Source organism: Muscardinus avellanarius (genome assembly GCF_963383645.1).
Source record: "Muscardinus avellanarius genome assembly, chromosome: 18".
NCBI lineage: Eukaryota > Metazoa > Chordata > Mammalia > Rodentia > Gliridae > Muscardinus > Muscardinus avellanarius.
The window spans coordinates 8,183,428-8,195,163 of NC_137804.1; the positions used below are offsets into that span (position 1 = coordinate 8,183,428).

The window sequence follows — 11,736 nt, forward strand, 5'->3', positions numbered from 1 at the left end:
TGGCACACACACGTAACCCCGGTACCTGGAAGGCTTGATACAGGAGGCTCACAGGTAAAGGGCCAGTGCTTGGTAACTTAGCAAGACCCTACTAGAAATAAAAAAATAAAGCTGGGCAAGGTAGCATACACTTGTAATCCTAGTCTTTGGGAGGCTGAGATTGGAGGATCACAGGTTCAAAGAGAGCCTCAGAAACTTAATGTGGCTCCCAGCTACCTAGTGAGATTCCAAGTAAGATATAAAATTGGTCTGGGGATGTAAATCAGAGGTGGAATGCTGGGTTCAATTCCAAGTACCACACACACACACACACACACACACAAAGTCAGGTGTGGTGATACATGTTTGTAACTGCAGTACATAGGCGGCTGAGATAGGAGGATCACAGGTATAAGGACAGTCTTAGCAATGTAGTGAGACTCCTAGTAACCTGAGAACCTGTTTCAAAACAAAAAATAAAAAGGGAACTGGGCCGGTTGTGATGGCACGCGCTTGTAATCCCTGCGCTTGGGAGGCGGAGACAGGAGGATAGCGCAGGTTCAAAGCCAGCCTTGCTGGCTTAAGAGACCCTGTTTCCAAAAAAAAAAAAAGGTCTGGGAGTGTAACCTGGAGGTAGAAGGGCTTCCAGGAATACCAGTACCACCAAAAAAAAAAACCAAAAAAAAAAAAAAAGAGAGAGCCAGGTATGGTGGTGCACGCTTATATTTCCAGTAATTGGTGGATCGCAGCCTCAGCTACTTAGTGAGGACCTCTACAATAGGCCTGGGGGTATAGCTCAGAGGTAAAATACCCCAGGTTCAATCCCCAGTACCACAAAAAAATATAAAATAAACAAATAAAAAGGTATGGTGGTATAATGCCCCTGGGTTCTATCCCTAGGACCACAATAACATAATAAATAAATAAGTAAATAAATAAATAAAGTTAGCTAGCTAGCTTGGGGATTTAACTGAGAAGTAGAACATCACAACCCTAAACAGATAGAAAAATAGGATGAGTTCATTTTGGAATGTACCCTTATTTCCTAGTCCAGGTGAGTTAAGTTCTAGATTCTTTGTTTTGATACTGGGGATAGAAGCCAGGGATAAAACCCAGACCTATTTTATATTTTTTTATTTGGAAACAGGGTCTCTTAAGCCATCAAGGCTGGCTTTGAACCTGCACGATCCTCCTGTCTCTGCCTGCCAAATGAGGGGATTACAAGCGTGCGCCACCACGCCCGGCACTCATTTAGTTCTTAAATAAAATTTTGAATAGGAGAAAATTTTCCAAAAGGATGGAATGAATGGGTAGAAAGTGTATATGTGTGTATACATAAGTATATATAAACATACATAAACTCTTAAAAGCATACTCAACAATATATATGTATATATTAGAAAAATGAGATCATTGAGGAGGAGTAATACGTAAAATTGACTAAAAAGCTCTCATGAAAATAATGTTTTCAGCCAGGCATGGTGGTGCACGCTTGTAATCTCAACATTCAGGAGACAGAGACCGGAGGATCACAGTTCGTGGACAGCCTCAGCTACTTAGCGAGGCCCTTCATAACTTAGTGAGGCCCTGTTTCAAAATAAAGAATAAGCCGGGCATGGTGGCGCACACTTGTAATCCCAGCATTCAGGAGGCTGAGACAGGAGGATCGCAGTTCGCGGACAGCCTCAGCTACTTAGTGAGGCCATCCGCAACTCTGTGAAACCCTGTTTCAAGATAAAGAATAAAAAATAGGACAGGGGGTGTAGCTCGGAGATCAAATGTCTCTGGGTTCCATCCCCAGACTCGCAAAAAATAAATAAATAAATAAAAGGCCGGGCGTGGTGGCTCACGCTTGTAATCCCCAGGCTTGGGAGGCAAAGACAGGAGGATTGTACAGGTTCGAAGCCAGCCTCAGCTACTTAGTGAGACTCTCAGCAACTTTCCAAGTAAAATATAAAATAGGTCTGGGAGTATAGCCCGGAGGTAGAAAGCCTCTGGGTTCCACCCCAGTACCACCCAAAAAGTAACTAAATAAATAAATAAATAAGAAAGAAAGAAAAAAAATAGGGCTGAGAATGTAGCTCGGAGGTAGAATGCCCATAGGTTCCATCCCCAGTACTGCAAAAAGAAAAGAAAAGAATGTTCTTGTCGTGCATGCTGGTGCATGCTTGCAATCCCAGTACCTGGGAATCTAAGAAAGGAGGATTGCAGGTTCATGGCCAGCCTCAGCAACCTGTGAAGCCTTCTGCAATTTAGTAAGACCCTGTTTCAAAATAAAGAATGAAAATAGAGCGTGGTGGTGCACGCTTGTAATCCCAGCATTTGGCTGAGACATAAGAATCAGCCTTGTGAACAGCCTCGGATACTTAGTGAGGCCCTTTGCAACTCAGTGAAACCTTGTTTCAAAATAAAGAGTTAAAAATAGGGCTAAAGGTGTAGCTTGGAGGTAGAATGCCCCTGGGTTCCACCCCAAGTATTGCAAATAATAATAATAATAATAATAATAATAATAATAAGAAGAAGAAGAAGAAGAAGAAGAAGAAGAAGCAGAAGCAGCAGCAGCAGCAGCAGCAGCAGCAGCAGCAGCAGCAGCAGCAGCAGCAGCCGCTGCCGCCGCCGCCGCCGCCGCCAGGCTTGGTGGTGCATGCTTGTAATCTCAGCATTCAGGAGGCTGAGACCAGAGGATTGCAGTTCACGGACAGCCTCAGCTGCTTAGTGAGGCCCTCTGCAACTTTTCAAAATAAAGAATAAAAAATTGGGCAGGGGGTGTAGATCAGAGGTCAAATGCCTCTGGGTTCCATCCCCAGACCCAGAAAAAAAAAAAAAAACTGACAAAGCTGGGCGTGGTGGCACATGCTTGTAATCCCAGCATTCAGGAGGCTTAGACCAGAGGATCACAGTTCTCAAACAGCCTCATCAACTACTTAGTGAGGCCCACAACAACTTAATGAAACTCTGTTTCAAAATAAAGAATAAAAGAATAGGGTTGGGGTATAGCTCGGAGGTCGAATGTCTCTGGGTTTCATCCTCAGACCCACAAAATAAATAAATAAATAAATAATTAAAAAAAAAAACACCTGACAAGCCAGGCATTGTAGCACAGGTTTGTAATCCCAGTACTTGGGAGGCTGAGACAGGAGGATCACACGGGATTAAAGCCAGCAAAGCCAGCCTCAGCTACTTAGTGAGGCTCTCAGCAACTTAGTGAAACCCTGTTTCCAAACAAAATATAAAATAGGTCTGGGAGTGTAGCCTGGAGGTAGAAGACCCCTGGTTCCACCGCCAATACCACAAAAATAAACAAATAAGTAAATAAAACAACTGACAAGAACACTGTCGTAATCTAGTTCCAGCTTTATAAAATACTTTACAAATATATAAATACTTCACTATGCACATTTGGAAAAGAAAAAAAATTCAACAATAATCACTTATTTTGTGTGTGTGTGGTGCTGGGGATTGAACCCAGGGGCATTCTACCTGAGCTACACCCCTAGCCTGCTTTTTATTCTTTTATTATAAAACAGGGTCTCACAAAGTTGCAAAGGGCCTCACTAGCTGAGGCTGGCTGGGAACCTGAATCACCCTGTCTCAGCCTCCCAAATACTAGGATTACAAGCGTGTGCCACCATGCCCCGTTTCTAAAAGATTATTTTGCTAGGATTTTATTTCATCCTAGGACATCCTTGTCACACTTGCACATGAAAAAGTAGAAAACAATTAAGGTAGCCCAAATTATAATTTTAGAACCAAAGGAGTAATGGGGAAAAAATTACATATTCCCCTTCCTAGAAGGGAAGAAAAAAAAAAAAAAACTGGGGAAATAAGCCAATCTATGAAATCCAAATAGACTCAAAACACTTTACAGATTTTTTAAAACTTGTATTTTATCACATACCTCTATTATATGCAGTCTGAAATGTTGAAAAGCTACCTTTAATAAAAAAAGCCAAGATCTGTCAGACAAGTGATCATTAAACTCACCTTTCTGTTAAATAAACATTTTCTTCAATAAGATCAAAGTAGCAAGGCATCTTCCCCTGCTTGGCACACTCCTTCCAGCGCTGTGGGTCCCTAAAGTCCTCCATGACACAAGAAGGCCCAGTCAGCTCTGAGCCTGGGGGCACTGATGACTCTCCCTGCCCCACCTCCACTCGAGCTTTCTTTCTGTCCCGAAGCTCACCATCACTTTCAGAATCACTCTCCAATTCTTGCCTCCGTTTTTTAAGAGGCCCTCTGTCTTTGATATCAGTTTTTTCCAAGTGTTTTGAAAAATCTTTCCTTTCATTCACAGATAAAGAGTCCTTAATGGAATTGCTGCTTATTTCAGGTGCTTGCACTGACCCCTTATCCTTCTGAAGGGCTGAAAGGTATTTACTGGACTGGCTTAAGAAATGGGATCCACTCCGTTGGTCCCAGTTCTCCTCCTCTTCCCGGTCATCTGTTAGGGAATCTGGTACCTGCCCTTGAATTCGATCGTAAGCAACACCAGTTCCAGGAGATCTACCTGCTGACCTTGGATCCCAGTAGCCATTGCCTTGCCAGTAAGTACGGGCACCACCATACTGTTCTACGCTTGGCTGATACTTGTGTGCACCACAGGCTCCGTAACTGCTGTCGGGTTGCTGGTATGTAGTAGTGGGCTTTTCTTGTTGAGACAAGTCCCACCCTAGGTTCCTGAGCTCTTCAGATGAGTGTAAGCCATCCACATGGGAAATCTCACTAGAAGAAGAAAACTTCAATTCTGCTCTCCCAAGTCTACTGTCTGGCCTGTTAGAGAAAGTGGTCTGTTGCCGAGACTTATTTGGGACATCTTCAAAATCATCAGAAGAATACACTGGCAGCGCTTCTTGTTGCCTAGATGTTTTAGCTTTTACTGTTTCCTCTGAATATGAACGACCCAGAAGGTCAGATTTCACATCTGTGTGACTTGTGCTATCAATGCTATCACTCTGCGGATGAGCAATTTCAGGCAGATGATTATCCACTTGTTTTCTGCTGGGCTGTGTAAAAGAAATATCTGGATTCTTCTCTAGTCCTTTATGAAGGAAGAACTTTTCAGCTTGAGGACAGCCTTTACTTATTATACTCTCAAATTTTTCCTCATATGAATGTCTCCTTGACTCCAATCTCTCATCTTCCCAGTGGTCAGAATAATGTTTGTAACTCTGACCACTCCGAGAAGAACAAGGACTTGTTTCTTCCATGGGCAAAGTGGAATTCTTTGGCACAACCACAACAGACTGCAGACGCTTTCTTGGAATACTGCTGTCATCAGAATCTGTATCTTCTGAATCACTATCATCACTTGAACCTTCAGAAGAACCAGAAGAGTCTTCATGGACAGTGGACACAATTTCTGGGGCATGACCACTACTGTCACACTTCAAGGTGTAAGTCACACCATCGCTGTCTTCCATGGCCAAATTCAAATCGCAAGAAGAAAACCCAACTTCTGAGTCATCAGAGGCACGAGCACACCCTCTCCCGCCTCCTTCGTCCAACGAGGTTCCTGGTCTCCCTCTTCTATCAGGCAGCATGGGATTCCCTTCCTCTTGAGCCACTTGCAAACATTGCCCAGATAACCCATTATCGTGCCTGTTTTCCCAGGAAGCAAATCCCTTTCCGAGATCAGGAAGGCCACTACCTACTTCTTCTAATCTTTCTCTCCCTGCATGTTTTAAAAGTTCTATGCCTTTTTTACTCTTCAGGACTGCATCCAGAACTGGAGATGTGGTCTCGTCACCTTGCGAGAGAGTTAAGCTGTCCACTTTTATTCCTGGTGGAAGATTCTGAAAAGATGAGGCAACACCTGAACTTACTATAGGCTCATACAAGTCATCAAAATGATTAACAGAACCTGAGCTAGTGCTGCCAACACTCTGCTTATATTCATCACACACAAATTCTGAGGGCTGATCTGTCAGGTTTCTGTTGTCACACATGACTGGCTTTGATTCCAAATGCACATTCATAAAGTTATTTGAAGAAATCTTTGTAACTGAAGGCTCAATATTTTCAGCTTCGGGATAGCACAAAGGATTACTCTCATGTGCAGAACAGCATCGAACTGAATCTTTGGTTTTGCAGCCAGAAAGTCTCATATCAATGGGTTCTTTAACTACTGCTTTCAAATAATCTGTAGTCAAGCCTGGCGAAGGCATGAGCGCATCACAATGTGGTGACACCAGAGGCTCCGTCTCTATGAGCGGACCTTTTGCCTTACTGTGCTGCATGCAACTATCAGCCAAGTCTTTTTCCTTGCATCTACTACTGTTCTGAAATCCATTTGATGAAAACACGTAAGCTTTGGCCAAAGGGGACACCTCCAATCCAGTCACACTCTCATCAGAAGTCATCAAGACAGCATCAGTTTTAGAAGTGCAAAATGTTGCCATATCAGATTCTGCCCCAGGAGACCCATTTATATTTAATTCGACGGGACAAAAATTTAATTGATCATTCTTCACTTTAACTGAAGAGTCCGATTCTTTAATACTATCATGGCTATCATGTCCTATAAACTCAGACTTAAAAAGAGGAGATTCATCTAGCTTTTTAAAAGCAGGTGAATCATTTAATCGATTTGATGGAGAAGGACACCCAGTCTTTTCTCTTTCAGGAATTTTACTAACCGTTCTTAATTCACCACCTTTTGAACAAGGAGTCTGTAAACTAAAAGAATGGGACTGTTTGCTTTCCTCATTTAGTTCCGTACAGCATAAAGAATTTTTAAATTTGTCAGACTTGGATGTTGACTTTGAAAGGGTAGATTTATAACGAGAAGCACTATAATCGTGTTTGAAGTATGATGACCCGCGCCGGAATCCCAGTTCACTGGGTGAACATCTTCTTATTGCTTCACTTTCTGAAGTCCTTTTGGATTCCTTTTCTAGTTTTGAAGAATACTTTCCTCTTCTCTCCATCTCTAAGTAAGAGGTCTCAGTTTTGCAGTCCCGATCAGATTTAGAGTAGGATGATGATGTCCTCAGGTCTCTGTGGGAGGAGGAATGAGACGAGGTACGCCTTGAGTATGTCTTCTTATACTCATCCTCAGAATCAGAACTCTCTCGGGCCCTGTTATCTGTATATGGCCGAGAATAGCGTGTCCTCTCTCGGTAAGGGGAGCTCCTATGGTAGCGTCGGTCAGAGTCGTAATAATGAGGTCGTTCTGACCGGGAGTAAGACAAACTCCTTCGAGAGCCTCTGTCAGACCTAGAGCGAGATCTGCTTCGCCTCCGCTCTCTTTCAGATCGACACCGGGAAGATACATACCGAGGATCTCTTTCAAGTTTTGAGTAGCTAAAATATTTGTCATCTCTCTCTGTTTTAGAGCGTGAAGATTTCCCTAAATCCTCACTTTTTAAAGGTGCTGAGCTCTTTTTTAAATCTCTTTCCTTCTCAATGTTTGCTGACATTTTTAAATCATGTGACCTTTGACTTGAGGAAGTCCGCACAGAATCTTCGTCAGATTCTGAACCAAGAAATGTGCCTTCAAATTGTGAAGATTTCTTCTTAGAACCTGGTTTCTTAGATCTCAGATTCATCTTAGAACTATCTGGAACCTCTTCCTCCTTCCCAATGTGGGAATCTTCTTTTTGTGAGGGAGTATCTGCTTGCTCATTCAAATTCTGACTCGTGTGTTCTCCTGTGCTATTAGAGATGGTGTCCTGCTTGGTGTCCACTTCTGTGGATTCTGGTACAGTTGTAACTGGTGGTTCTTTTAGAGCTTTGACTGCTACATCTACTGGTAAGGGTCCTGTTGCTGCCACTGGAACTGTTAGTGGTACGTTTGGCAAAGCCACTGGCTCTGCTACTGGTGCTGAGGGTGCTGAGGCTTGAGGAAGTGGAGGTGGAGGAGGAGGCGGAGGCGGTGGGGGTGGAGATGAGGGTGGCGAGTCTGTAGTTGTAGATTCTGCTATAGTTGCTGGTAACTGTCCTGTGAAAGGAAGTGGAGATGCTACCGCTATCGTAGAAGTTAGCAGTGGCCTGGATGTTACATGAAGCAGATGTTTCTTAAAATGAATTTTGCCCAATTCTACTCTTGATTTTGGTGGGGAAGATTCTTCTGCAGATGATGAATCTACAATGTCCATTTTTATTTTAGGGGTTGAGTCTACTTGAAGAGGTATTGCTGGGGAGTTTGGAGTATCGTTTTGCTTTTCATTGCCAAGTGCAGTGAGAAATCTGTTCTGCAAAGTTTTTTTTGTAAGGCTAAAGCTGAAAGACACCTTCTGTCGTCCCTGTTCTTCCAAATTAACTTTTGTCTTGGTGCCTTTGGGCAAAAATCGGCTAGAAGCAACACCTTTGAACATTGGTCCTTTGATGAAAGCTGTTTTCTGCACATTTTCAATCTTTGCCTATAAATGAACAAAACAATTACTTAATAAAAAAAGTTACTTTCAAATGGCAAACATTACAGTTTAAAATGTTTAACAATCACGCCGGGCGTGGTGGCGCACGCTTGTAATCCCCGCGCTTGGGAGGCGGAGACAGGAGGATCGCGCAGGTTCGAAGCCAGCCGCGCGCTGGCTTAGGAGACCCTGTTTCCAAAATGAAAATGTAAAAATAGGTCTGGGAGTGTAGCCCCGAGGTAGAAGGGCTTCCAGGAACCCCAGTACCACCAAAAAAAAAAAATGTTTAGCAATCAAGGAAATTTTTTTAAAAAATTAAAATAACAGGCAGTATGAATTTCACTAAACTTACTTACAGATATCCTTAATGGTTTTTTTTTTTTGCAGGTCTTGGGATGGAACCCAGGGACATTCGACCTCCGTGCTATACCTCCTGCCCTATTTTTTATTCTTTATTTTGAAACTGGGTCTCACTAAGTTGCAAAGGGCTTCACTAAGTAGCTGAGGCTGTCTGCGAAACATGATCCTCCAGTCTCAGCCTCCCGAATGCTGAAATTACAAGCGTGAGCCACCACACCCAGCTTCTTTCTTTCTTTCTTTCATTCTTTCTTTCTTTCTTCTTTCTTCTTTCTTATTTATTGGTGGTGCTAAGTATTGCTTGGGGGGCCATCTAGTCTCAAGTTGATTTAATTTTGAAACAGGTCTCACTAAATTGCTGAAGATGATCTTGAACCTTCTATCTTCCTGTCTTGGCCTCCCAAATATTGACATTTGCAAGCATGCACCATCACACCTGACAAAAATCCTCATTATGGGAACTTTCAAACATATTCAAAAGTATAGAGAATGGTATAATAAACAACTAAGTATGCACTCCCAGTTTGAACAATTACCTATATTTTTTCATGATGATTTTCTCTTAAAGAATTTCATCCAAGCCGGGTGTGGTGGTGCACACTTGTAATTCCAGCATTTGGGAGGCTGAGACAGGAGGATCGAGGTTTGCGGACAGCCTCAGCTACTTAGTGAGGGCCTTTCCAACTCAGTGAGATCCTGTTTCAAAAAGAATAAATAGGACTGGTGGTGTAGCTCAGAGGTAGAATGCCCCTGAGTTCCATCCCTCGTACCACCAAAAAAAAAAAAAAAGAATTTCATCCAATCCAGGCATGGTGGTGCATGCCTATAATCCCAGTACTTGGGAAGCTGAGGCAGGAGAATTGCAATTTAGGGAGACTCAACAACCTAGCAAGACCATTAAAAATAAAAAAATAGCAGGGTGTGGCGGCACACACTTGTAATCCCAGTACTCGAGAGACTGAAACAGGAGGATCATAGTTTCAAAGCCAGCCTCAGCAACTTAGTGAGACCCTGTTTCCAAATAAATAACATGGGTCTAGGGATGTGCCTGGAGGTAGAAGGCTCCTCAGCTCCATTCCTAGTACCATTAAAAATAAAAAAGATAAGCCGGGGATGGTGGCGCACACTTTTAGCACTTGGGAGGCTGAGACAGGAGGACTACACAGGTTCGAAGCCAGCCTCCACTAGCTTACGAGACCCTGTTTCCAAATAAAATATATATATATATATATATATATATATATATATATATATATATATATATAATAGGTCTGAGAGGATAGCCTGGAGATAGAAGCCTGATGTATAATGAAAAAATATGTATGAAAAGGGCAGTAGCTACTACCTCAATATTCAAAACAGTTTTTCCAGCCAGGCGTGGGTGGCACACACTTGTAATCTCAGTATTTGGGAGGCTGAAACAGAAGGATTGCAGATTCAAAGCCAGCCTCAACAACCTAGACTGTCAGTAACTTAGTGAGACCCTGTTTCCAAATAATAAAATAAAAAGGGCTGGGAGTGTAGTTGGAGGTAGAATGCCCCTGAATTGAATCCCCAGTACCACAAAAATAAACACGAAAGTTTGTTCTAAGTAGAAACTTTAGAGATCACAAAACCAGTGTTCCCCTATCATCACAAGAATCACTGTGAGTATGGAAATACAAATCTGTGCTCTATATTCTAGGGAACAGTTATTTAGTAGCCCTAAGGCAAAGCAAAAAGTTTTGGGAGTTTCTGTTTTCTTTCTTTCTTTTTTTTTTTTTTTGGTGGTACTGGGGATGGAACCCTTCTACCTCCAGGCTATACTCCCAAACCTATTTTATATTTTATTTGGAAACAGGGTCTCTTAAGCCAGCATGGCTGGCTTCGAACCTGCACGATCCTCCTGTCTCCGCCTCCCAAGCACAAGCTTGAGCCACCAGGCCTGGCAGTTTTTGTTTTCTTGAGGAAGGGCATGGGCAATTCTGACACACTTCCCAAATTTAGGAAGCTGCCTCCCACCTCATTCACGTGCAGATGAGGTGAGCAAGTGAGGGGCAGGCCTCTGCCTTCCTAGAAGTATTCTGCCTCTGTGCTACTATTGGCACACTGCCTCTGTGTCTGCCTGGGCCACACATGCTTGCATGATACAATTTATAGGCTGGTACTGCCATATGAGCAACAAGGCATATCCAAGAGGACTTCTTCCTCCACCTGGCATGGTGTGGTGGTGTATGCCTATAATCCCAGAACTTGGGAAGCTGAGACAGGAGGATTACAGGTTCAAGGACAGCCTCAGCAATATCGTAAGACTCTCTGCAACCTACTGAGACCCTGTTTCCAAACAACAAAATAGGGCTGGTTGTATAGCTTGGAGGTAGAATGCCTATGGGTTCAATCCCCAGTACCTCCTAAAAAAAAAAAAAAAAAGGAAAGAGTTCCCCCTCTATTTGTCAAAACATCAAAGGGAATGGTATGAGTCAGAAGTTAAAGGTATAAACCAGACGTGAAGGTGCATGTCTGTAATCCCAGTACTTGCGAGGTTGAGACAGGAGGATCACAAGTTCGAAGCCAGACTCAGCAACTCAGCAAGGCTCTCAGCAACCTGGCAAAGCCCTTTTTCCAAATAAAAAATAAAACAGGCCGGGCATGGTGGCGCATGCTTGTAATCCCCGCGTTTGGAAGGAAGAGACAGGAGGATCCCGCAGGTTTGAAGCCAGCTGCGCTGGCTTAGGAGACCCTGTTTCTAAATAAAAAAGTATAAAATAGGTCTGGGAGTGTAGCCCGGAGGTAGAAGGGCTTCTAGGAACCCCAGTACCACCAAAAATAATCAAAATAAAAAATAAAACAGGGCTGGGCCTGGAGCTTGGAGGTAGGATGTCCGTGATTCAATCCCCAGCACCACATATGAATTTAGGCTACAGAACACTGGGAAAATCTGTAACAAACTCAAGTCTACGCTAAAGATGGTATACTTATCTGCAAAAGTTCCCTAATTATAATGTTCTTTAATCATCTTTGCTTCCTAAGAGAATTACTTCCCCTTCAACATGCTGCAATCTCAACC

At 43.0% G+C, this 11,736-nt stretch overlaps 1 protein-coding gene across 1 annotated transcript in view; it reads right to left on the bottom strand.

The window, feature by feature from the left end:
- The window catches only part of SETD2 (SET domain containing 2, histone lysine methyltransferase), a gene marked incomplete at its 3' end in the record, with an annotated part of 87,896 nt that extends 79,587 nt beyond the window's left edge, over positions 1–8,309 (bottom strand). Inside the window, exon 1 of the mRNA XM_080715257.1 lies at positions 3,964–8,309. Coding sequence (XP_080571383.1) covers positions 3,964–8,294 — 4,331 coding nt within the window. The 5' untranslated portion in view covers positions 8,295–8,309. The remainder of the gene's footprint in view (positions 1–3,963) is intronic.
- Positions 8,310–11,736: the final 3,427 nt, after the last annotated feature.